The sequence below is a fragment of the Rosa rugosa genome, chromosome 3 (genome assembly GCF_958449725.1).
Source record: "Rosa rugosa chromosome 3, drRosRugo1.1, whole genome shotgun sequence".
In the NCBI taxonomy this organism is placed as follows: Eukaryota; Viridiplantae; Streptophyta; class Magnoliopsida; order Rosales; family Rosaceae; genus Rosa; species Rosa rugosa.
In genome coordinates, this window is record NC_084822.1 from 17,102,055 (window position 1) to 17,129,759 (window position 27,705).

Here is a 27,705-nt window from a genome sequence, read left to right on the forward strand (position 1 = left end):
CAGAGCGTAAGGTGCATATTTGGTGATGTGTCAATACCTTCCGAGTGATGGCCCGTCTGCAGCGGATCCCCATCGTGTGCTCTTCGGTATTGGCTAAGTCATTGGGTATGCGTGAGTGTTGGAAGTTGTTTAGGCTGCTAGGTCGTTTAGGGAACGTGAATACCTTCCCTATAGTATTGACTTGGTTAATATGAATTTGTATTTGACTTATACTGTGTTTTAAGTGTTATACATGTATTAGCCAAGCATACTATACTCCTTAGGTGATGGATATTCGAAGGGGTTGTACTTAGAACCTTACAGTTGTCTTGTAGGTTCGTATGGGAATAAGTTCAGTGGCCGCGAGTTACAATCCTTGAGGAATAGGAACCTCTTGATTCAACTCTGTTAAGTCAACGAGGATTGTTTTATGGAAATGAGGTTCTTTTGATTGTTGAAGTGTTTGGTTGAAGGCATGGTGTGGACCTATGCTCGTCTGTAATGTGGATACGAGTATTAATCGATGGTAATTTTGCCTTTTTAAGTTGGATATACTAATGTTCTTGAATAGATTCTTGACTCATGTGGAGTTGTGAGTAGTGTTGCGGTTAGGGAAGGAATTATTGCGGTTACTTCTTCCTTGTGCTTGTAAGTTGTTAAGCAGGGTTTAAGGTGCGAGACAAGAATTTTATTTTGTGCTCGATGGTTAGAGATGAGAGACCATTGTTTTGGGTTGTCGTTGAGTACTATAATTCCTTCAGAATCAAGATTGTTGGTAGAATTGGAATTAGTAGTAGTTTTGGTGATTCTGAATTTGAATTGAGTTCGCGAGATGTGTCTTATATACGTGGTTGATGTTGCTTGCATCATTTTGGAACGATACGTTACGATTCACAAGGAAAACTGGATTTGAAATTTATTCATTTGAACACCATGGGTTGATGACCTGACCGTGACTTGTGAATATAGTTTTGTTCAAGTGAATGAAATTGAATTTTGTGGCCTTTGTGTGGTGAACTAGTTTTCTTAAGTTTTGGATCGTAGTATGGAGATGGGCTGCAGTGAATTTGAAGTTGTTGTGTGTTTTAAGTTTAAGTAGGCGGGACACTTAAAGTTTTGCAATGGAGTTGATTTTGGTGTAATTAATTGGGAGAGTTAGAATCAGTTCTTGTGAATGATGTTGGATGAGAGTGTGTGCCTTTGGTGATTGATTTTAGGTGATATAGTTAAACGCAATTTCGGATATTGATTTTAGTGACTTTGTTAGGTATCCATAGTGGTTCAAGTGAATTACTATGTGATATGGAGTTTGATTCGATTTCTGAATCGCTAAATGTTAGGGATTGAATTGTGGTGAGTTTTTGTTGAAGCAATTGATAGATGGAATTATCGAGATTCTATAAGAGTTGTAAGAGTAACTCTAAAAACGTGGGTTTTTTCCTAGCTAACTCAGGATGTGTTTAGCTTTATAAATCACTAATCCTATCGATGAAATTGTTTGTGTTTGGTTTGACTCAGAGGATACTAGCTAGACCTCTGTGCAACTTAACTGATTGTTTGTGATAAATCATTATGAAAGATGTGTGCAGTAGAGTTGTTTATGGTTTTGAAAATAGTATTGGGTGACCAAGGTTCGATCCTTGGTGTTGTTGTTGGTTAAACAAAAAGAAGAAACAACATGCACACCATCTTATTGATTTATTATTACAAAAAGGAAATTGGAACTACGCTATACTAAGCCTAATTAGTAGCTCCGGATGGGTTGAGGCTGAGCTCAAGAGAAACTGGAGATCCACGGTTGTAACCGCCTGAGCCACCGAAATAGTAATCATGTGCACTACCTTCCTCGGAAGTAGTCTTCAGGTTACCAAAGACGTCCTCGCCGTGCACGGGGAACAGAGGAAGAGTTTGAACCTCCTGGTGATCTCCTCCTCGTTGTTGCAGGGATGTTTGTCCTCCTGTTGTGCCAAAAGAGTTGTACTGGTATTAGTGTTGAAGGGTGAGGAAGATTATGAAACAAAATTTAAATAAATAAATCCTTCATTACCAGTAGAATAGGTGGAACCAAAGTTGAGATCAATGGATCTACCATCATCAGTAGAACTAGTGGACCCAAAATTGATGTCAATGGATCCACCAGCTGGCCCAAAATTGATGTCGATGGATCCACCAGCACCAGTAGAACCAGTGGACCCAAAATTGAGATCAATGGATCTACCAGTACCAAGAGAACTAGTTCTCATGGGCACTGGAGCAGCCTGATTACACCTATTCATCTGCTTCTCTCGAGCCCTGACGTTCTGGAACCAAAAGTAAATGTTCTTACCCTCAACATACCCATACTGGTTCAGCTGGAGACAGATCTCGTGAATGTGCTCTGTAGTTGGGCACTTAAATCCCTTGACGTAGTAAAGATCCTTGAGGATTCTTATTTGTTCTGGAGTAGGAATCCACCTGGTACGGCTTCGCCAGAAATCCATGTTGGCACTACTTCCAGCTGCTTGGGTGTTTCCTCCCTCCTCTGTTGGTTGCTGTTGTTGTGGTTCCATTTGTTGCGGGGTTTGGAGCTCCATTAGTTGCAGAGTTCGTGGCTCTTGGGTCATGGGGTGAGAGGATGTGAAAATCGAGAAATACATGGTTTAGTGTTTGAAGGAGATTTTGTTAGAAGGATTGGAGTTGTTGAACTGGTGATTGGAGATCTGAGATTCTCAGAGGAAAGATGAGATCGAATCTTCAAATGGAAGAAAAGATCTGAGAAAGAAGGATTGAAGATTTGGAGGAAAAGATTGAAGATCTGAAAGTTCAGAGGAAAGATGGGATTGAATCAACTAGATGGGAGAGAAGATCAGAAGAGAAGGATTGAAATTGATGAAGAAAGGATTTGAGTTTCGAGAGGAAGGCTGCAGAGTTTGAGAGAGAATGGCTGGGGAAAATTTCTTTTCTTTGGTGTGAACAGTTTTTCTCCAGGATGCACCTATTTATAGAACGAGGTGAGCAGATCTCCACCGTTGGATGGACGATCTCTGAGATTCAATCCACGCGTTGGATTAAAGTCGCCCCGAAACCCGGAAAAGCTGTTGGCGCGTGGAGAGCGTGTAAGGGGACCGAGGGAATCTCGAGGCGCTGTGGCAGACAGCTGTAGCCGAAAGCAGATTTGACTTTCCGTAAATCACGGAAGAGACGTGTCGTGGCACGTGGAGTGTACCGACAGTTTGTGTTTATTCTATTGCTTTTGATAGAATAAATAAAAGAATTGCGAGGACAACAGCGAGAGCAGCTGGTGCTCTAGTGGTTGAAGAGCAAAGCTCTTGTACAAGAGGTCAGAGGTTCGAACCTTGCCTCTCGTTTATTTTTATTATGTTCGCTTATGACATAATAAGTATAACATTTGTACACATTATATTAAGCACAGCTTGTGCTCCAGTGGTTGGGGACAAAGGTTTCGTGCAGCAGGTTGAGGTTTCGAACCTTGCCTTCCCCGTTATTTTATTTATGTCGCTTATGACATAATAAATATAACACGTGAGCATATATTAATGAAGGCAGCTCTTGCTTCAGTGGTTGGGAGCGAAACCTTCGTGTTCGAGGTCGGGAGTTCGAACCTTACCTCTTACAAATATTTTTGGATCTCCTATATGCTTGATATACGGATGCATATACGGTATGTACGGTATACATACGTATATACGGTTTGTACGGTATACATATGTATATACGGTCTATACGGTATACCTACGGTATGTACAATTTCATACCGTAGTCGAGCTGAAAGTTGGTGGGCCGATTGGTAGGCCCAAATAGTAAGCCCAATTGTTCGGCCTGATTGGTAGGCCCAAATAGTAAGCCCAATTGTTCGGCCCGAATGGTAGGCCCAAATGTTAAACCCAATTTGGTTCGGGCCGGTTCGAAATGTGGATGGTTCGGTTTCTTCGGCCCAATTGGCCAGCCCTAATGCTTAGCCCAAGGAATGAGCAAGCCCAAGCCATCATCACTGTTGAGTGAACGTGTGCTAGTGGACCCTCCCAAGACCATAAGGAATAAGAAGACGTTGTGGAGGTGTTTAAAAAAAAAAAAAAAAAAAAAAAAAAAAAAAAAATTTGGTTTTAAAGAAGCAATATTATGTGATGATCTATGTGAAGATCTATGTGATGATCTATGTGAAGAACTATGTGATGATCTATGTGAAGAATCTATGTGAAGATCTATGTGATGATCTATGTGATGATCTATGTGAAGATCCCTGTGATGATTTTGTGTAATTGATGTGGAGTGTTGTTGAAGAGTTGTTGAGTGAGTTAACATTGGTGATGAAATGATTTAGTGGCCATAGGAATGTATTTTTATACAAAGCGCTGTGGCTTTGTAGATTACTACAGTTTTGGGAAAGATGGAGATTCGATGGTTAGGTTAACCGTAATCGAGAGCAATTAACTTGCGCTTAAATTTCGGGACGAAATTTCTTTAAGGAGGGTGGATTGTAATACCCGAAAAAAATTCAAGTTAATTTCCGATGACGTTTTGGAAATGATTTCGTGGTCGTGGACACGAGTACGAAGCTTGGAGGAGTGTGGAATTAGTTCGAACGATTTTATTTCGAAAAACTGAACGTTTTAGGGGGGGTCAAAGGAGTTGACTTTTTATACATTAGGAATTTAGGAAAACTTCCTTCATGAAAGTTGTAGAGCTCGTCGATACGATCTCGTGCATATGTGGAACGCAAAAATCGGAGTTCGTATGAGAAAGTTATGATCAATTGAAATTTGGGGAAATTTCTATAAATAGCAAAAAAATCCCGAAAATGGAAATTGTCTGCAGATTTTTCTCTCCCGAGCTCGGCTACTGTAGCCATTTCGCCTCCTTCATTCTTCCTCCTCCGTCCACAATAGGTCGAATTGTTGAGTGGGTTTTGTTCACCACACTCCCACCTACACGTCTGTGGAAGCCTTTTATCATGGGAAGCACTGTGGAGGCCGTTGCAACCCCGGGAAGTTGCTCCGCCGAGCTAAAAACGCCCAAAATCGCCGACCTTGGTTCTCCCAATTCCGGCCACCATAGCTCGAGTTCTTTGAGGGCTTTTCTAGCCCAGAGGCCGTAGATGCTTCCCTCCAAGCGGCTTGCAACGATTTCACCTGTGGAGCTCGAATTTTGAAGATTGGGAAACTAGGGTTCTTCGGGTTTCAAAACTTGCGAGGTAAAATTCTACTTTTTGGCTCATAATCTGACTTTGGTGTAGTTATGAAAGTTTCAATTCGAGTTAACATGAAGAACTTTCATGTTGGGAGTTTTGTCTAATTTTGACTTTGGATGGGTGGCGGTGCCGCCACTGTGATGGTGGTTTCCGGCGACCTCCGGCCACCCCAAGGACAGTTTCTGTCCATTTTTGTGTTCTACGTGTCGATACGATCGTTTGCATATATAATTCATAATTTTTGGATATCGTATGATTAAGTTATGAATTTTTAAGTTTTGATCGATTTCGATCGTTCGATTTGTGATCTGTGAAGATCAGACCGTCTGATGGAATGGTAGATTTGATATGTTGATCGTATGACTGTCCCGATGACTTTGTGTGGTCACGGGCGAAGATCCGACCGTTGGATCTTCATATAATTGAGAAACAGTGATTAGGGAGGCGATTCGTGAGAATCCGTCCGTCGGATTTTTGTATAAATTTGTGAAGATGTTAGTAAGGACGATTCAGGAAGATCCGACCGTTGGATCTTCGTGATGATTTTTGGAGGGTGATCCTAAAGGCGATCCGTGAGGATCCGACCGTTGGATCATCATTTAATTTCGATCCGACCGTTGGATTGTCGTTTGAGTATGTTTTTGAGTTATTGGCTAAAATAAGGTCATGTGTGATTAGGTGATTGACGGTCTCCCTTGGGTGAATGATTTCGGTGTGTATTGTGTTAAATTGAAGACGCAGCGGGAATATCGAGGTGAGTAAATCGCACATGGTTCATTCACGAACCGAAATTCGGTGATTTTATTTAATTGGGAAATTGTGGAAATTGTTTTATGAAAATAAATATTTGTTTTAAATTATATGGACTTGATCGACTACGGTCCATAGGTAAGTAAAATGTATTTAAACTATAAAAATGAATTTCTAGATTTTATTGCATGTGAACTATAGTTGGTATTAGTGGTCACTCTTGTGTGGGTGACTACGTATATATATATTTACGTGGAATATATATTGGATGGTGTGACATCGGGTGAAGTATTGATGTGATTTACTGAGTTATATTTTGAGCATTACCCTTTGGAATATGTGATTTATCTTAGATGTTGTGTTGTCTATGATAATGGGTAATTGAGTAAAGTGCGATAGTTGAGTCGTTGAGATGAATTAAATGAGGAGTCGAGTGAATTGAGGAAAGCAGTCATTCGTAAGGTGAACCTTGGCCCAGGTGACACTTTACGATACAGTTAGAGCTCTAGTCTGTCTGCCTTTGTACTGCTTGGGGGATAACCTTGAGTTATCGTATGCCCTTGAGTACACTGTACTGCTAGGGGGATAACCTTGAGTTATCGTATGCCCTTGAGTACACTATACTGCTAGGGGGATAACGTGAGTTATCGTATGCCCTGGAGTATAATATATACTGCATGGGGGATTAAAATAAGAATCGTATGCCCATGAGTATACATTTGTATATTGGAGAGAGAACGTGTAGTTGTGTTGTGGTGGTCATTGTGAGATGTGAGTTGATTGATGCTTGAAGTGACGTTGTACACTTCAATTATTATGCAAAGAAAATGCTTGAGTTGATTTGGTTACTTTAAATCGTGCAATCCTTTCATTTACTCATACGAGCTTTGCAAAAAGCTTACCGGGTTTGTATTGTTGCAATCCCGGTACACTATTCAAACGGTGTAGCGGGTAATCCTACAGGTCAGGTGAATCGGGAAGGTGATCGAGCTGCTTAGAGAAATTGCATTGGGTAAATCTGGATTTATATTGTGAGGTTTGTTATGCTCTTTTGAGTATTGTAAATTAAGTGTGAGAGTGTGATGTAATAAGTAAATTGAAGATTGGTTTTTGTATTATTGAGAGGTGTGAAGTGTGGTTGTTTGTGAGAAAAAAATTCAGGACGTTATTTGTATTGATGTTAATCATGTTTCGGACTTTGAATCCTTTATTCAAAATTCGGGGCGTGACATCCACCAAAGCCGGTGTGTTTTTCATGTTGACCAAAATAGTGTAGTATAATGAATGTCACGGGCTGATTGAAAACCCTAATCACAAAGCAATTAGGGGCAGCAATAGCAGAGTTAATAAGCACGCACGGGCAACTATACTCACCGTTAACAAAATAGCTGTGATTAACCCATTCAGGCTAACCATTTCAAAGAAGTGGCCATGGTGATCACATAGGAAAGGAGGACTGTCAGTGAATCAACTTGGTTCTCTCCTTGACAAAATAAGCGTTAAATATGAATATACATATTGAACTCCCCAATATGTCTCTTACCTAAAAATTGGTCAAGCTGCACAGCATTACCTCTGAAACTACACTAATTTCAGGCCAATTAGAAGGTACAAAATACAACTAAACAAGAACTCTGGTTTGCCAACAGATTAGCGTATGAAGCTGGCACAACTCATCTTAGATTTCTGTAGAGACGCCAACTAGATTTCTATTCTTCAGTCATATAAGGTACTCCATTCTATACTAACTGTGCAAATACCATCTCCTCTGCATTAGGAGCCATCCAAAGCAAGGACTCCTCCAGGTCAGAAATATCAGACTCCTCTGTCGGAGGGTTAGACATTATGAGGTCAAGACGATTGGTACTGGGCAATGGTGGATAGCAGGCTGATTTGAAATTGTCAGGAAAGATGATAGCCTAGTACCATGAAAAGTAAAGAAGTTAAAAGAAAAAAATTAGCACAATAGAATGATTCATCAAAGCAAAAATTTGGAATATATATAGCCCCATACACAGATCACATTAAAAATGCTTGTCACAGAGCTAATCGTGCAAAATTACAAGGCCAATTAACCCGAATCTCATGCATAGATACAGTTCTACACAATCCACATGCATGTCTTATGATATATGGACATAGGTATACCTTAAAGTCGCGCATAACGAGGATTATATTTTTGGAGCAGAATGCTTTAAGAAAGTCACAGAAAGTAGCAAAATGTTTCCAGGACCAGTTATAGTTGGAAAATTCTTCTTCCTCAAGTGTGATGCTGGCCAACCATAAGTTTGGAGCATTGACAGAAACTTTGGCTGTCAGATGAGCATGGATATCAAGGTGATGTAAACTTGGAGTATTAACTGTAGCATTCAAATGATCATGGCATCCAAATAATCCAAAGTAGGTCAGGTACTGAGCACGGATTTTGATATAATTCAAGTTGATAGTATCATTTAAGGTTATACTCTGAAGGAGAGGAAACTTTGAAACAAATGTAAAAGACTCAAGATTTGTAGCTTTATCAACTTCAATCTGCTCAGCATCACAATTCTTGACTTCTAAGGATCTGAGACTGGAACTTGAAACATGAAGCACCGGGGTGTCAAAGGAACATGATGTTAATGACAAGTACTCCACAGCAGGGCACCCCAAAACTAAATAGAAGAGAGCCTTGTCATCAAAATGCACGGTCTTGAGGGACAAAGTTTTCAAAGAGGGACACAATGGCTCAGTCTCAGCACTGTCAATTTCCTTAATCCTCAGATATTCCAAATTCAGAGTAGTCAAATTTTTTGCATTCATGAGCACTGTGCGGGATAAGCAATAGCAGCATTCAACCTCCTGATGTTTACTTCTGAGGCTTATGTCCAATTCCTTGACATGTCTCTCAAGTGAATTACTCAACACCTTACGTATGATAGCATCTTCATCTCCAAATAAGTACCTCATGTGAAGAGTCAATTTATCTAAGAGTGGTTGCTGCTCGTCTTTCTTACGGAATGCCAAGTACCTGGCCAAGATGTTGATAAATTTTGCATGTTTGTCGTTGGCATCATCATCATCATGTGGCAGCTCGCCCTCTTTAAAATCTAACACGCGGAGTGCAGACCATATACCTTCATATTGCTTGGAAAGAGAACTCATGCGAATGGCAGGTTTAGTGGGAAGTAGAAGGATGATTTGATGCATAACAAGGTCAGGTAAGTCAGGTGGTAATGTGCTATCAGCCATGGTGTTTTCGTAATGATATTCCTCGATTTTGTCTTCCTTTGAGCGTGTAATACGTGCAATTTTATTTGCTACATGTGTGTCTGTGAATAACACTGGAAGAGTAGATCTTATCTAGAGATGCTGGAATGGAGAAATACAAAACCTGGTTTAGAAGAAAAAGTGAAATCAGTCACAACCATTCAGATACTGATGAAAAGAGTTTTAGATAGTCTAGAAGAAAAACAAAAATGTATACAAAGAAACTGCTATGAAGGTATGAATACAAATACGAATTAAGCTATAATACTTTTCGACTTTTTAGTAGCCCCTAAAACCCCCAAATTACCAAATCAGTATAGTATTGTGTCAATTCAGTACCACAAAAGTAACCAAGAATTCATGTCCATCGAAATCATTCTAGTAGCTATAGCAGCAAGAACCCTAAAACCCCCAAATTACCAAATCATTTTCGGCTCATGAAGTATTAGTTCGACATCTGAGAAACAAGGAGGAAGGAAATTCCTCTTAAATTAACCCACAGTCAGTCGATCACCACCTAACAAGAAAATAAGGCTTTAACAAAAAAAAAAAAAAAAAGGTCTACAAGCATTACATAACCACCAGAATCAAAATCACGAGCACAGATACCGTAGCTAAACTCCAAAACGGAAAATCGAACAGTACTGAATCAAAATTGAACACAAAATCGAACGGCGACATAGATATAAGAATGCATAATAGACAAATGGAAAGAAGAAATTGCAGAAAGTCATATAGAAGAAGAGGGAGAGAGAGAAGAAGAAGAACGGGGGAGGAGAGAGAGAGAGACACACACACACAGAGAGGGAAGAAATGAGAAGGAGAGAGAAAGAGAGGCGCTCACCAGAGAGAGAGAGACCAGCAGTGGAGAGAGAGAGTGGAGTGAAAATGAAGGAGAATGGGGAACTGGGGTTTCTAATTAACAAGCAGACGATCTATCACCAACACGACGTCGTGGGGAGGAGACGCGGGAATTTATTTTCTTTCTTGTTTTTATTTGGGAGAATATCTCAAATTGTCATTGAGATTGTGAGTTCTAGTATGCGTCTCTCCTTCGTAAGTGGGAGGTTGTGAGTTCGACTTACGAAAGACTAGTTGTAGCATTTGAGTTGTTTATCTGATAAAAAAAAAAAAAAATTGTCACTGAACTATAACGTGTTAGACACTTTAGTCACTCAATTTATCAATATGTCACTTTGGTCACTCAATTTAAATACCATCTATCACATTAGTCATTGCCGTTAAATTTACTATTACAAACTGTTCAATTGAGGCCAATTTTGTGTAATTACTATTTTTCATTTTTTTTTTAAAGAGGGTCGATGCGGCTACCCTCAGGTGGGACATAGAGCCTTAATCTCATATTACAATAAGTAATATATTCTAACATGCACTAGTTAGCAAAGAATGCACGACTGGCTACTCTATTTGCTTTGACAAAGTAGTGACACAACGGAAAGATAACTCTACTAAAGAGAATTAGCATCATAACAAAAAACGCAGCCTAAACCCTAATCACTATTTTTTATGAGAAGAAACAAAAAATTTCTAAAATATTTGTCATCCTTGAGTTTTTTTCAAAAAGAAGAGAAACTCAAGCTAATATGTCCTCTCTCCCATTGAATCTCGTAATCTCGATTTCCTTATCAATGAAATGTTCTATTTTTTTTTTTTTGTGGGTTGTCAATGAAATAAGATGGGTATTTCCATATCTTATTGCTTGCCTTAATCTAGGCATGAATTTTTAGTATTTTACTCAAGTTTCATCATCTATTCTTTCTGCAATCACCCTTTGTCGCCAAATTTCTTATAGCTATCACCACCGATCTCCTCAGGTACACTAGCTTCAAATTCTCCGAAATCACTTCAACGAAACAGCTTTTCAGAATCTGAGGGGGGCATGCAAAGCAGCGGCTTTCCTTTTCTGCTTCTTCCCCTGTTGCTGCCGTTGCTTATCTTTGTCTTCCTCATCCAAAACGTCGTCGTTGGACTCGTCGGAGGAATTATCAGAATGGTCCTCGAGATCATCAGCGAAATGCGGTTGGAGCAAATTCTAAATCTTGATCCGAGCAGAGAAAGAAGCCCTTAGTTGCAAACGATCCTCGTCTTCTTGGCCGAGTGGAGAAGCTTGCGGTGGTTGACATAGTCAGTGATAATCGTAGCGACGTCATATTGGGAGATCATATTAGCCCTTGGGCTAATATGATTGGTTTTCATCCCTTCTCCACACAAGCCCATCTCTTTCCAGACCTCGATGTTGTCTCTCCTAACAAAAAGATACGGGTAAATGAGCAATTACAACCACAATTCACAATAACCCCAATCATACATACTCACCGACACCAAGTCCCTCTTCAACCTGGACTTCCAATTCTCACTGATTTTCTGCGCAGTAAGCGAATTTACCAGATTGGGAGGGTGGAGTCAAACATGAAATCTCTACCAACACTTTATAAAAAGATGGGAAAATGCTCGTTTACCCAATTTTAGGCTAAAAATTGCCCACTTGCTCCACCAACTGTTTTTTAACCCCATTTACCCAAAACACTCTAAGGGATTATTTCCCCTTTACCCAATTAATTCTTTTTTCTTTTTTTTTGAGACTTTTTTGCCCTCTCCTTCTTTCTCACTTAGAGAGAGAAGTCACCCTCCACCTTGCTGTGCTCCGGTGACCAGTGGCCGGCGCGGTCTCCGGCGACCAGACTCCGGGGACCGGTGACCGGATTCCGGCGAACGGTGACCGGATTCCGGCGACCGGTGACCGGACTCTGGCGAACGGTGACCGGATTCCGACGATCGGTGACCGGATTCCAGAATCCGGCTATTATTGCCCCCCAGTAATCATATTACTGCCCCCCAGTAATCATATTATTGCCTCCCAAAAATCATATTATTGACGTCCAGTGAATTGTATGAACTCCCAAAACCAAAATGAATACACTACAGGAACAATTGATCAATTTATAATCATATTACTGCCCCCCAGTAATCATATTATTGCCCCCCAATACAAAGTCCAATGTCTCTACTGCCTCCCAATAGACCACCAAAAATGCACCATTTTGTAGGATTCACAGATAATTTGACTTTAATACACAGAAAACAACAGGTAACTTATCAAAACACCACACTATAGTGATCCCTGTCCATCGTATCAAAGTCTACTGGGGGCCAATAATGTGTCTACTGCCGAAAAAAATTTAAAAAAAAAAAAAAAAAACTCAGGATGCCGGAAAAAAAAAAAGTCCGGCCACCCAGAAAATGCTCTGGGCACCCACTTCTTCTTCTCCTCCCATCATTGACTTCGACGGTTGCGGATCTCCCTTCTCCGACTTCAATGGGTGAGGCCCGAGACCCATTGCAGAAGCAGTGAAGGGAATTGCCATGGACAAAACAGATTGAAGATGGGTGAGGCCCGATACCCATAGCAGAAACAGTGAACGGAATTGCGAAGAGCAGCATAAGCAAAGCAATGGTCTACACCAACCTGTTATCGGCCTTGCCGTCGACGCTCTGCATCTAGACTTAGTTAAACTCTGATAGTTCCGACTGGAGCTTCAGGGTGATTCCGGAGTTCGACGCGGCACCGGAGGTGAAAAGAGAGCTTCAGGCAAGATCTGGAGTTCGAGGCCGCCCCGCCGGTGGAGAGAGAGAGCTTCAGGCGTGATTCGGAGTTCGACGCCGCACCGCCACACCGGAGAGAGAGCTTCAGGCATGATCTGGAGTTCGACGCCGCACCGGAGAGAGAAAGCGCTAATCCTAATTTCGACGCCGCACCGGATCAGGTGCGGATGTGGGGAGAGAGAGAGAGAGAGATCGGTGAGGGGGGAGGAGAGAGATTAAAATTAGGGTAATTATGTCAGTACAAGTTAGATTGGGTAAATGGGGTCAAAAAACCCTTAGTGGAGCAAGTGGGCAATTTTTTAGTTAAAATTGGGTAAGTGGTCACGGCCCCTAAAAAGATAGATGACAAAGCAGCAGTTTGCAATGTAGTACTTTAAAGGGAAAATTTCAAGAAGAGTACATGAAGTATTGGCCATTCTAACCTTTCGTGAATCAACTTTTGTTAAAATCAAAAGGGTACATCAAGTTCAAATTTCTACCCAAGTTTGGTACATGCCGTCATCTTTTCCGTTAGCCTTATGTAATTATTCATTTGTTAAAGGGTAATATAGTATTTTTACAATTTTTTTTTTTCTCTCTCTCTCTCCCCCCCCCCCCCCCCAACAGACCCAACCCCCCTTTCTGTTCCCCCATGACCGCGACCACCACATCTCCTCCACCTTCCAAATCCACACCCACCAAACCCAACTCCCCATCTTATCAAACCCAGAATTCAAATAACTCATTTTGCATTATCATCCCTTCTTAATCTCCCAAACCCAACTCCCCATCACTACCAAATTCATATATTAATTCAATTATGAAAATAGGATCACCCATCAGTAAGTTGACAACCAGTACCAAATTCATGTGTTAATTAAGAAACATGAGCTCACATCAATGAGAACAGAATCTGTCCATAAAGGAGAAAAAGAAACAAAAGAATGAACAAAATTATTTTCTACACCACTACCTACAACATCAACAAGGAGTTGCTCAATTCATGCAATTGAGTTGTCAGGAACTCTCGGATTGAGCATCTGAGCAGTACCCGCTCGGGGGTTCAGCTAGAATTTGTGATCCATCTTCTGGATCAAGTTCCGGCGAGTCAAGCCCAATGCCACCATGGAGTACAAAACGACGTCGTCCAGTGAGGAGGAGGGTGGAACTGAGAATGTGGAGGATTATCCCATGGTGTTGTTGCAGATCCTTATGTACAATGAGAGGCCGCAGGACGAAGCCTTCCGGGGGGTCGAAGACGGCGTCGTATTCGGGATCGTCAGTGGAGAAGAAGGTGGTTTCGATGGATGTGGTTTGGCATTCGGGATGGGGGATGGGGGTGGTGGGTCGTGGAGAGGAGAGGAAGAGACAGATGGGTGTTGGGGGTTTGGGAAAGGAAGTGGTGAAAGGGAGAAATAATATGTTTGTTTTAGTTTTAAAAAAATTAAATAAAAAGGGCTTTCTATCGTTTTGACTGATTTGCCCCTAAAAATTTGACAGAAAGTACACTCACTAACGGAACCCGTAACGGCATGTACTCAAATTGGGTATAAATTTGAACTTGATGTACCGTTTTGATTTTAACAAAAGTTAATTCACGAAATGTTAGAATGGCCAATACTTCATGTACTCTTCTTGAAATTTTCCCTACTTTAAAATATAACTACTTACAGATAATCTATCAAGGATATATTTATACGTCAAAATTAAAATATGGTTTCTCTAGAATAAACTTTGTAATCATCTCATAATTGATAATTGAAGATATAATTTTGTACCTCTGGTAAATCATTGATTCGATGAGTAATTTATAATCATAACCAAGCTCTTCAATTCTAGCATCATCTTCATCTTCATCTTCATCTTGAACCTTCTGACATCTCAAAAACTTTCTTCATATATTCTCTATCAGTGACTAGAAAATGGGAGATGATGGCAAATATAGGCAATCAAATTATCAAACGTCAAGTTCTTTTTATAGGTGTAGAGAAAATTCTAGAACAATCGGTTTTGAAAAATACAATGGGTTCTTATCTATACAAAAACAATGGCCTCTAAGTCCGATATTCAGTCTACGATTTTTTTTTTTCCACATATTAATATTATGGGTTAAATACTGTTTACTCTCTGAACTTTTACCCAAAAAACACTTCAGTCCCTGTCCTTCTAATTTCACACGTTTACTCCCTGTACTCTCAATTTTAGACTAATAGGTCAATTCTGTTACTTTCTGTCCAAAAATTCCGTTAAATCGCTGACGTGGCAATCTATCCACGGTAAAATGTCTATTCTACCCTCATTTTTTTAATTAATTAATTTTTTTGAAAAAAAAAATTTTCTTTCTTTTTTTCCCTGTTTGTCTCTCCATCTATTCGATTCTGATTTCACCTTCCTCAATTGAATTGCATTGCCAGAAGAATCACTTCCCTTAATTGACTCAAATTTCACCTTCCTCAACTGACCCAAATTCTTCTCAATTCCTTCATCCTTACCCAAATCACTACAACTTTTCTGCATTCAATCCTTGGTTTCCTACTTCCAACCTTCTCTCAGCTTTATCAAAAGCAACACCATTTTGCTTCTCTCAGCTTCGTCACAAGAACCCTAAACCAAAACCTCAACCATCTTCTCCAAACCCTCTCTTCCACCACCACCATGTCCCCAAAATCAAAACCCAAAATCCGCAAAACCAATAATCCAAACATAAACACCATTACCCCAAACACAATTACTTCAAATCAGAGAGTTTCAGAAACAGAGAATCAAAAACTCATATCGATCTTCTTCATCAGACCTGACGTACTTCAATTCTTCTTCCTCGTCCGATGTACGAATGATCCAAGGCCACCACGAGGTTGACGATGAAGAGAGGATTCTAACGGCATCGGTGCGCTGCCTTATTGTCGCTGGATGGAGAAGTTGCAATCGAGCCCCCACCTCTTCGTCGCCCTAAAGAACTTCATCATTTCCGGCTTCTCCAACTTCTCAAACTCATCGCTAAAATCCTCCACCATCCTTCACCGATTTCCTCATAAAATCAGAGCCTCCACATCACCCTTCACTCCCTACTCACCCTCCTCCACTGCCGCCTCCAAATCTATGCCCCAATCCCCATCACAATCACCAACGTCATTGCTTCGCAACTCAAAACCCTTCTCCCCAGGAAAGCCGTGTTCTTTGGTCTCGGAATCACTAAACTCAACCCAAAAATGATCGAAAAGCTAGCAAAGAATGCGAGTCAGAGAAATTTCGAAGATCTGCGACGGCAGTAGGAGACTGAAAGAAGAAGGAAGGTCTCGCCGACCTTGTTGCCGGTTAAGGAGAAGACTGGGAGGGTGGCGAGCTCGTCAGTTATGGTTAGGGGTTTAGGGGATTTGAGGGAATTGGGTCTAAGGGTGGCGGAGAGCCGAGAGGGGTTTGTGGGAAGAGGAAGTGATGAAGATTGAGCAGATGAAGGAGAGTGATGAGGGATAAACTTGTGTTCGAGAGAGAGAGAGAGAGAGCTGGAAGAAGAGGTAAACAACAGGAAAAAAATAATAATAATAATAATAAAATTAATTAATTAATTAAAAAAAAAGAGTAAATGAGGGTATAATAGATATTTTACCGCGAAAAGACTGCCACGTCAGCGATTTAAAGGAATTTTTAGACGGAGAGTAACGGAATGGACTTATTCGTCCAAAATTGAGAGTAGAGGAGTAAACGTGTGAAATTAGGACATGGACTAAAGTATTTTTTTTTTGTAAAAGTTCATGGAGTAAACAGTAATTAACCCTAATATTATCCATTTGGCAAGTACATAAATTTGGTCTTGGCTGTTAGTGGTGCTTAAGGATTTACTGGTGCTTAAGGAAACAATTTACAGTGTTAATCTTTGAAGAAATTGTGATACTTATGAAACAATAGTCGAATTTAATAAAATACTTTATTCTTATTATAATTATGATCCTTATTTTAGAAAGATTAATTCCAAATTTTGCAAGATTCTTTCCCAACACTTTATGGTGCAGTTCGACGCGGTGGCTCGTGTGATGTGGTGCTACAGAGCAATCCATGACATTTGATAAAGTCATGGTGGTTGTTGTGGCCTATTATCACGCCCCGGGCTCCATGTTGGTGGATTTTAAGTACCTAATACCGAATCCGGGGTGTAAACGATAAAAGTAAAATAAAATTAAAACAACACCAAATAAATTTTTTAGAAATCGTCGAAAATAAAAATTGAAATACCAAAATTCTATTACAAAGATAAATAACGCCTTGTAATATACCAAAATTCTAGTTCTTCCATAATCATTTCTGAGTCTCACAATTGAAAACGTCTTCTCGCTTAGTCCTTTCGAAACTCATGTCACACCTGAACAAAAGTCTATAGGGGAGAGCTTACGCTTAGTTGAGCCAAACTTTTTTTTAAGTCATTATCATCTACATGTCACAATCAATTTATCAAACATTCTTTAAAAATAAATAAGAAAATCCATGCATATATGCCAAATGAGCTCCATTTAATTACTCATTAGTCCATATATCAAAACAAGAAAGCCTTCACGTCCCATACCATGTATTTTGCCAACCAGGGGTGACTCTAAATGTTTCAAATATATGATCTAACACCTGTAACAATTCAATCTACATTCTAGTCATCTTACTTAACCTCGATTATCAAAATGGAACAGCTCTATTAGCCCACCTAAAATTTGACCCATACAAGTTAAGCTCAACAACACAAAAGAATTCATTTCCCTTAATCCATCTAGATATCAATATTCCATATATCCTTCCAAACTCATAATATATTTAGGGTATAAATCTTTGTTTTGAATAATTAGGCCATGTATGGCGGGAAGTAATTTGCCACCCGAACATTTTTACTGACAATATGAAATGTTAGACACATTTGATTTGCGTGTAAAATTATATGTAATGTCATGAATAAATGAATTTTGAAGTAATTCATAGTTAAATAAAGGAAATATTATCAAAAAGTTCATATCGTATTTGTATAAATGAAGTTCAAAGTGATCCATAGATAAATAATGCTAGGTTAACCACGTTTTTGAATCCCGTCTTATGTGGCAACAAATGTCACATCAACTGCCACATAAGGTGGGATGCATGTGGTACTCTAAAAAGTAGTTCACCTGGCATTACCTCATGGATGAATGAAGAAAACATTATCAAAAGATTCATCAGACTTGAACACTTAAACTTCCTGTTCGACCTAAACAAGAGATATGTTGTCTGTGCACCCCCGATGTTCTTGGTGCAATTAGCCTACTAATCTAAATACTAAATGAGAGAGGAAGGGTAGCAGTACGTACTCATTGCTGACATAAGTGGGCTGTAATGGAGCCTATACTGGCCAATCGTTTCTGAGAAGCAGCCATAGACAATCACAGAGGAAAGGGGTAGCCATAGACAATCACATAGAATTTAAGCTCCCAATATGTCCAACAAATCCCCAGCTGAAGAGCATGAGGTATGAAACTAACATATCTTCAGGCCAAACAAAACACATGGAACATAACTAAACATGGTACCGCTAGTTTGTCAACAAATTGTACATGAAGCTGGCACCACGCCAAACTTAGTTTTCTGCAAAGAAGCAAGCTGTTCATATTTACATAAACATTTACTCTACTGCAGCCAATTATAGAACTGAGATGGGTATTAATTCCACTGCTGAACTGGACATCCAAGCCAAAGATTCCTTCAAACTAGAACTCTCTATCTCCTGTAATAACCTCGTTAGAGGAATTGTACGAAACTCGTCGGAGGAATAATACGAACCTCGATAGAGGAATAATACCATCTCGTGAAAGAATCAAAGACAAACATTTCACCCTTCCTTTAGTTTTCTCACCCCTCCCTTTAGCTGTAACGGTCCTCCTCTTGTCGGAGAGCCATCATTCTGTTTCTTTTTTTCGTTTCTCTATCGACCTCTCTCTCTCACTCTCTCTCGTCCGAAAGATACCGAAACAAAGCAAAAATTTCTCCAAGCTCTCTTTTCCTCCACAGGCCATCATTCAACGCCGGACAACCTCCAGTGGCATCATCTCAGCCTTGCGAAGCTACCTGCAGCGGTTTTGGGTCACGGCACAGTCGGAAACGGCGGCGAAGAGACCGGGTACATCCAGCCCCGATTTCTTTCCAAGTGTGATAACTCGAGCTACAGATCACGAAACCTCCTCAAACTTCGTCCACAGCTTCGCTTCAACCATCTGAAGCTCTCAGAAGCAACCTCACACGGCGTCGTGGCCCGTAGCAGTGGCTGCAAGTCAAACCCAACCAAGAACGAAATCGGAGCTATCGATCCAAATATCTTGAGCTACAGGACGTCGTTTTGAGTGATTCTTGAACCAGTGAGCTCGCCTTGAAGTTCTGAACAACTCACCAGAAGGGATCGAAGCGAGTAGTGGAAGTTTTTACGTCGGAACTCAAGCTCACCGGATTCTGGAATTTTTCCGGCTACCGAAACTTTCGATCAAGATATCTCGAGCTGTAGAGCTTCGTTTTGAGTGATTCTTGAACCAGTGCGTTCGTCTTTAAGTTCTGAACAAGTCTCCTGAAGGAATCGAAGCGAAAGGAGAACATTTTTACGTTGATCGGAGCTTCGCCGGTTTCTGCAAATTCTCACCGGTTTCTGGAAAAATTCCGGCCACCTCGACTGTTTTAGGTAATTTCAACCACTTCCGGTCATTTTCAGCTTACATGGTAGTTATGAAAATTGTTAAGCATGATGAGAGGAAGAAGAGCAGCCCGGCCCCGACACCATTGGTGGTGGTCGGCGGCCGCTCTGCCACTAACTCCGGCGGCCCTTTCCGGCCACCTCCGGGGATCAAAAATATGGTTTCTGTACATTTTCAGATTCTATATTTCAATACGATCATTTCGATATATTATACGCAATTTTTGGATATCGTATGATTAAGTTATGAATTTTTAAGTTTAGATCGATTTCGATCGTTAGATTTGTGATCTGTGAAGTTAGGACCGTCAGATGGACTTGTAGTTTTGATATGATGATCTTATGACTGTCCCAGTGGCTTTGTGTGGTCATGGGCGAAGATCCGACCGTTGGATCTTCGTATAAATGCAAAACAGTGATTAGGGAGGCGATTCGTGAGAATCCGTCCGTCGGATTTTCGTATAAATTTGTGAAGATGTTAGTAAGGACGATTCAGGAAGATCCGACCGTTGGATCTTCGTGATGATTTTTGAGGGTGATCCTAAAGGCGATCCGTGAGGATCCGACCGTTGGATCATCATTTAATTTCGATCCGACCGTTGGATTGTCGTTTGATTATGTTTTTGAGTTATTGGCTAAGTTAAGGTCATGTTTGATTAGGTGATCGACGGTTTGATTTGGCGGACGATTCGTGAAATTGTATTTTGAGCTGTTAAGAAGACGCAGCGGGAATTTAGAGGTGAGTAAACCTCACTGTGCTCATTTGGTTCATATTACGAACCGAATAAATTTAATTACTTTATTTGTCGCAATTGTGTGAAAATATTTGTGGAATAAATATTTGTTTTAAAATCATATGGACTTGATCAACTACGGTCCATAGGTAAGTAAAACGATTTTAATTATACAAAATGAATTTCTTGGTTTTATTGCATGTGAACTATAGTTGGTATTAGTGACTATTCCTGAGCGGATAATTACATATATATATATATATATATATATTTACGTGATTATATGTGGAATGGTGTGACATTGAAGAGTGTTGAATTGTGGTGATTTAATTATTATGGTTTGAGATGTGACATACCATATTTATTTGTGATGATCATAATTGGTGAGTTCATGTTGATATTCATGGTTGACATTGTGGGATGTCTAGAGTTGGAGAATGTAGGGTTATTAAGTTACCCAGTGAATCGTTCTAAAGGCTGTGGGCCCAAAGTTCGAGGGTTATTAAGTTACCCAGTGAATCGTTCTGAAGGCTGTGGGCCCAAAGTTCGAGGGTTATTAAGTACATCGTTATCAATTGAACCTAGGCCAAGGTGACAAGTGACGATGTAGTTAGAGCTCTAACGTGTTGTCGGGGTAGACAAAAGTGGTGATATAGGTGGTGGAAGGTTGTAGGACCAGTGTGGTGTATTGTGATTTGAGAATTGTGGAAATGGGTTTCTTGTGGATTTCTGTGAGTTCTTGATGTTTTCTTGCAGATGTTGTGATTGTTGGTTGTTTTACTCAAGTTAAAAGAAGTAAAATTTAATAAAATTAACCTTCCTTTCTTGTTTACTCATACGAGCTTTAAAGATTTCTTTAAAGCTTACCGGGTTTTGTGTTGTTGCCAATTCCCGGTGCACTATTAAATTCAATTGGTGTAGCGGGAAATCCTACAGGTCAGGAAGATTAAGGCGGAGTTCGTGCGGGTTAGAGTTTTTGTTTCAGTTTACAGCTTTGTAAATTGTGAGATGTATTATTGAGAGGTGTGAAGTGTGGTTGTTGTGAGAAAAAAATTCAGGACGTTTATTCTATTAAGTTGTATAATTCATGTTTCGGATTTTAATTGTATTTAAAATTCGGGGCGTGACAGTTTGGTATCAGAGCGTAAGGTACATATTTGGTGATAATCAGTACTCCCCGAGTGATTGTAATACCCCGAAAAATCCAAATTAAATTCCGTGGATTTTTAGAAATGATTTCACGATAGTGGGAGCGAGTACGAGGCTCGGAGAAGTTGTGGAATTAGTTCGAACGATTAATTTTCGAAAAAACGAACGTTATTTAGGGGCTCGCGAAAGTTGACTTTTTATACGTTCAAAATTTGGGAAAACTTTCTTCATGAAAGTTGTAGAGCTCGTCGATACGATCGCGTGCATATGCGGAACGCAAAAATCGGAGTTCGTATGAATTAGTTATGATTTTTTGAAAAAGTTTCCAATTTAGTATAAAGCTTCCATTTTTGGAAATTTCCAAAAATAAAAACAGATTTTTCCAAAATTGGAAAATCTGCTGCGATTTTAGTTCCCCGCCGGAAATCGCCTCCAAAACTTCGATCGACGATTTCTTCCTCCTCCGGCCACCGATCCTCACCAAACTTCTTCCATTGGCTTCGTATGGTCCTTGCGCACCTGTCTGTGGCAGCCTTTCACAGCGGCGCGGCCTGTAGCGGCGGCGGCAAGCCCGGTCCGATTTAAGCTCGATTTTGGTCAACGCCGGTTTTCTCCTAGCTCCGGCCACCAAAACTTCCGATCCTTGGCTTCATGAACTCCCCTCAACCTGCTGATCATCATACTAGGAGGATTGCACCTAGAGTGACCGGTTTCACGTTCGTCGGAGCTCGGTAAGTTTTCAATCCGAAACGAAAATCTTTCGATCGGTATATCTCGAGCTGTAGTGCATCGTTTTGATTGATTCTTTTTCCAGTGGGTTCCCCTTGATGTTATTAACAACTCTCTAGAAGGCATCGAGGCCTGAAATTGAAGCTTTGACGTCGAAATCGAGCCTTGCCGGATTCTGCAAAATTCTGGAATTTTTCCGACCACCGAAGCTTTCGATCGGTATATCTCGAGCTACAGACCATATTTTTCTGTGATTCTTGAACCAGTGAGTTCTTCTTGAGTTTCTTAACAACTCTTCAGAAGGAATCGAAGCCTTAAATTGACGTTTTTACGTCGAATTGGAGCTCGCCGTTTTCTGCAGTTTCTCGCCGGTTTCTGGAAAATTCCGGCCACCTTCATACTGTTCAAGGTAATTTTCGACCCCTTCCGGTCATTTTCAGACTTCGTGCTAGTTATGAAAGTTGTTAAGCATGATGAGAGGAAGAAGAGCAGCCCGGCCCCGACACCATTTGTGGTGGTCGGCGGCGGCTCTGCCACTAACTCCGGCGGCCCTTTCCGGCCACCTCCGGGGATCAAAAATATGGTTTCTGTACATTTTCAGATTCTATATTTCAATACGATCATTTCGATATATTATACGCAATTTTTGGATATCGTATGATTAAGTTATGAATTTTACGATTTCGATCGTTCGATTTGTGATCTGTGAAGATCGGACCGTCCGATGGACTTGTAGTTTTGTTATGTTGATCTTATGACTGTCCCAGTGGCTTTGTGTGGTCATGGGCGAAGATCCGACCGTTGGATCTTCGTATAATTGTGAAATAGTGATTCGGAAGGCGATTCGTGAGAATCTAACCGTCGGATTTTCGTATAATTTTGTGAAGATGTTAGTAAGGACGATTCAAGAAGATCTGACCGTTGGATCTTCGTGATAATTTTGGAGGATGATCCTAAGGGCGATCCGTGAGGATCTGACCGTTGGATCATCATATAATTTTGATCTGACCGTTGGATCATTATTAAACTAGAATCCGACCGTTGGATTTCCGTATATATGTGGTTTATGAATGATTGCTAAGTTAAGATCGTATCTGACTAGGTGATTGACGGTTTAAGTTGGTGGACGATTGTGGATCGTATTCTGAGCTGTTGAGAAGACGTAGCGGGATTAGAGGTGAGTAAACCTCACATGGTTCATATTACGAACCGAATATAATTAATTGATTTTTTTGTCGTAATTGTGTGGAAATTGTTTATGAAATAAAGATTTGTTTTGAAATAATATGAACTTGATCAACTACGGTTCATAGGGCTGCGGCTCACAGGTAAGAAAATGAATTTAAGTATAAAATGAATTTATTGCTTTAATGCGTGTGAACTATAGTTGGTATTAATAGACATTCCTGTGCGAATGTCTATGTATATATATTATTTACGTGAAATAATATGTACTGTTGGAGTTGTGTTGAGTTTATTGTTGAGAAACAATATATTGTGAGAGGTATTGAGTTTATTGTTGAGAAACAATATATTGTGAGGGGTATTGAGTTTATTGTTGAGAAACAATATAGTGAGAGAGATGTTGAGTTTTATTGTTGAGGAACAATAAATTGTTATGATCTGTGGAGATCAATAGGTCACGGGGTGACCATGGCATACTATCAGCGACCCACGCTCTCGCGCCGGGTAGGTGGAACTGAATAGTATTAAATCGTGAACCACGCTCTCGCGCCGGGTAGGTGGAAACGATCAGTTAGAGCTCTAGTCTGTCTGCCAATTGTTGAGTGGTGTTGTGAGGGAAATGTTGAGGTTACTTGAGACTGTGAGTGGTCATGTATGAGTGATGTTGAGGTTACTTGAGACTGTGAGGGGTCTTATGTGAGAAGTGTTGAGGATACTTGAGTCTTTTAAGAATGAGTTCTTAAAAGAGAGCCTCAAGAGTATCCTTCCTTTTATGGTGATTGTGTTGAGTTATATTAATTGTAAAGAAATAAATCAACAATTCTTTCTTGTTTACTCATACTGGCTGTAAAAAGCTTACCGGGTTTTGTGTTGTTGCAACTCCCGGTACACTATTCAAATTGTGTAGCGGGTAATCCTACAGGACAGGAGAACCAGGACGGTGATCGTGCGGTTAGAGCAATTGTTAGAGTTTTACAGCAATTGTACGTTGTGAGGTGTGTTATGCTCATTTGAGCTTTACAATATTGCTTGTGAGAGTGAATTGTAATAATGAACTCGAAGTTTCGAGATTTGGATTTTGTAATTGTAATTATTCATGTTTCGGATTTGAATTTATTATTCAAAATTCGGGGCGTGACAGTTTGGTATCAGAGCGTAAGGTACATATTTGGTGATAATCAATACTTCCCGAGTGATGGCCCGTCTGCAGCGGATCCCCATCATATACTCTTCGGTATTGGTATAATCATTGGGTATGTCTTAGTATGGGGTCTAGACAGCGTGTATGTCCGTAGGACGGTAGAGTTGCCTTCTAAGTTCGTATTAGAATAAGTTTAGTTTCCGCGAGTTGTGATCTTCGAGGAATGGAAACCTCCGGATTTAACTCTGATGAGTCAGTGAGGATTGTTTATGGAAATGAGTTTCCTTTTGTATGTAGAAGTGTTTGGTTGAAGGCATGGTGTGGACCTATGCTTGTATCTGATGTGGATACGAGTATTAATTGATAGTAATTTTGCCTTCTTAAGTTGGACATACAGATGCATTTGAATAGATTCTAGACTCATGTGGAGTTATGAGTAGTGTTGCGGTTAGGGAAGAAATTATTGTGGTTAATTCTTCCATGTGCTTGTAAGTTGTTGAGCAGAGTTTGAGATGCGAGAACGGAGTTTGATCTCGTGTTTGAGTGATTGAGACGAACGACTATATATTTGAGTTCTCTCCGAGTACCTACAATCTTAAGGGCTATTTGAAGTGGGACTAGTGGTAGTTTTGGTATTTCTAAATTTAAATCGAGATCCGAGGAACATGTTTTGTATACGTGGTTGATATTGCGAGCATCATTTTTGATTGATATTTTGCGTTTCACAAAGACAACTGGATTGGAAATTCTCCGTTTGGACACCTTGGTCTGTTGACCTGACTATGACTTGTGGACATAGTTTTATTTAAGTGAAGGAAATTGATTTTGTGAACTAGTTTTCTTAAGTTTTGGATCGTAGTATGGAGTTGGACTGAAGTGAATTTGAGGTTGTTGTGTTTTAAGTTTAAGTAGGCGGGACACTTAAAGTTTTGAAATGGAATTTGATCTTGGTCGGTAATTAATGGGGAGATTTAGAGTCAACTCTCTGTAAATGTTATTAGATGAGGGTGTGTTTCTGTGGTGATGGATTTTAGGAGAAATGGTTAAGTGCAATTTTGGGTATTGATTGTAGTGACATTGTTGGGTATCCATAGTGGTTCAAGTGAATTACTATGCGATATGGAGTTTGATTCGGTTTCTAAATCGTAAATTCATAGGGTATGAATTGTGGTAAGTTTAATGGAGAAATTAATAGAGGAAATGGTTGAGATTTTATAAGATTTGTATGAGTAACTCTAAGGATGTGGGTTTTTCCTAGCTAACTCAGGATGTGTTTAGCTTTATTAAACCCTAATTCTAACGACAAAATTGTTGTGTTTGGTTTGACTCTAAGGATGCTAGCTAGACCTCTGTGCAACTTAATTGATTGTTTGTGATAAATCATTATGATTGATGTGTGCAGCAGAGTTGTCAATGGTTTTGAAAATAGTATTAGGTGACCAAGGTTGATCCTTGGTGTTGTTGTTGGTTTAACAAAAAAGAAGAAACGACATGCACACCATCTTATTGATTTAATATTACAAAAAGGAAATTGGAACTACGCTATACTAAGCCTAATTAGTAGCTCCGGATGGGTTGAGGCTGAGCTCAAGAGAAACTGGAGATCCACGGTTGTAACCGCCTGAGCCACCAGAATAGTAACCAAATGCGCTACCTTCCTCGGAAGTAGTCTTCGGGTTACCAAAGACGTCCTCGCCGTGCACGGGGAACAGAGGAAGAGTTTCAACCTCCTGGTGATCTCCTCCTCGTTGTTGCAGGGATGTTTGTCCTCCTGTTGTGCCAAAAGAGTTGTACTGGTATTAGTATTGAAGGGTGAGGAAGAATATGAAACAAATTTAAATCAAGAAATCCTTCATTACCAGTAGAATCGGTGGAACCAAAGTTGAGATTAATGGATCTACCATCATCAGTAGAACTAGTGGACCCAAAATTGATGTCAATGGATCCACCAGCTGGCCCAAAATTGATGTCGATGGATCCACCAGCACCAGTAGAACCAGTGGACCCAAAATTGAGATCAATGGATCCACCAGTACCAGGAGAACTAGTTCCCATGGGCACTTGAGCAGCCTGATTGCACCTCTTCATCTGCTTCTCTCGAGCCCTGACATTCTGGAACCAAAAATAAATGTTCTTGCCCTCAACCTGTCCATACTGTTGCAGCTGGAGACAGATCTCGTGAATCTGCTCTGTAGTTGGGGTCTTAACTCCCTTGTCGTAGTAAAGATCCCTGAGGATCCTTATTTGATCTGGAGTAGGAACCCACCTGGCACGGCTTCGCCAGAAATCTGTGTTGGCACTACTCCCGGCTGCTTGGTTGTTTCCTCCATCCTCGATTTGTTGCTGGGTTTGTAGCTCCATTAGTTGCAGAGTTCGTGGTTCCATGGTGATGAGTTGAGAGGAAGTGTAAATTGAAGAACGAAGTTGTTGAGTGTTTGTGGGAGATTGACCTTAGAAGGATTAAGGTCGATGAAGGGGTATTGGAGATCTGAAAGTTCAGAGGAAAGAAGAGATCGAATCTTCAAATGGAAGAAAAGATCTGAGAGAGAAGGATTGAAGATTTGAGAGTGAAAAACTGGGGATTTGAGAAGAGAAAGGCTGAAGAGTTGAGAGAGAAAGGCTTGAGCTCGGAAGAAAATTTCTTTTCCTTTGGAGTGAACAGTCGCGTCTCCAGAATGCACCTATTTATAGAACAAGGTGAGCAGATCTCCACCGTTGGATGAACGATCTCAGAATTTGAATCCACGCGTTGGATTAAAGTCGCCCCGAAACCCGGAAAAGCTGTTGGCGCGTGTTGAGCGTGTAAGGGGACCGAGGGAATCTCGAGGCGCTGTGGCAGACAGCTGTAGCCGAAAGCAGATTTGACTGCCGTAAATCACGGAAGGGATAAGCCGTGACACAAGTGGGCCGTACTTGGGCCTGTCTCGGATCAAGGCATCACTGTAGCTGTGGGAGGAGGCCTGATGGGCCGAGTTTCAGAAACAGTTTTGGACATGATGGGCCGAGTTTCTGAAACAGTCTTGGATGTTTTGGGCCGAATTGTTGAAACAGTTGAAACAATTGGTTAAATAAAAGGATTGGTATGGATAATAACGTGAGCAGCCGTGCTCGAGTGGTTGAGTGTAAAGTTCGTGTACAAGAGGTCTGAGGTTCGAACCTTGCCTCTCGTTTATTTTTATTATGTTCGCTTATGACATAATAAGTATAATATTTGTACACGTTATATTAAGCACAGCTTGTGCTCCAGTGGTTGGGGACAAAACTTTCGTGCAGCAGGTTAAGGTTTCGAACCTTGCCTCCCCCGTTATTT

The 27,705-nt window shown here is 40.5% G+C and overlaps 1 protein-coding gene and 1 long non-coding RNA gene across 2 annotated transcripts; one reads left to right on the forward strand and one right to left on the reverse strand.

The window, feature by feature from the left end:
• The first annotated feature begins 4,102 nt into the window (after window positions 1-4,102).
• On the forward strand, window positions 4,103-7,106 carry LOC133740262 (uncharacterized). The gene is made up of 3 exons (XR_009861092.1): window positions 4,103-5,170; window positions 5,846-5,921; window positions 6,866-7,106. It is a non-coding gene; the product is annotated as an uncharacterized LOC133740262 (long non-coding RNA).
• A 254-nt stretch (window positions 7,107-7,360) lies between these two features.
• On the reverse strand, window positions 7,361-10,100 carry LOC133740187 (uncharacterized). The gene is made up of 3 exons (XM_062168108.1): window positions 10,011-10,100; window positions 8,066-9,290; window positions 7,361-7,836 (listed from the first exon to the last, which is right to left on the reverse strand). The coding sequence occupies exons 2-3, from the start codon at window positions 9,146-9,148 to the stop codon at window positions 7,657-7,659; spliced, it is 1,263 nt and encodes a 420-aa protein (XP_062024092.1). The 5' UTR covers window positions 9,149-9,290; window positions 10,011-10,100; the 3' UTR covers window positions 7,361-7,656.
• Between the last annotated feature and the right edge of the window lie 17,605 nt (window positions 10,101-27,705).

What these genes read in the sequence shown, in the direction of transcription:
- LOC133740187 (XM_062168108.1), bottom strand. Translation starts at nt 9,148, where the DNA reads ATGGCTGATAGCACATTACCACCTGACTTACCTGACCTTGTTATGCAT. An exon ending in TCGTTATGCGCGACTTTAAG is followed by an intron (nt 7,837 to 8,065) that starts GTATACCTATGT and finishes TCATGGTACTAG; the next exon opens with GCTATCATCTTTCCTGACAA.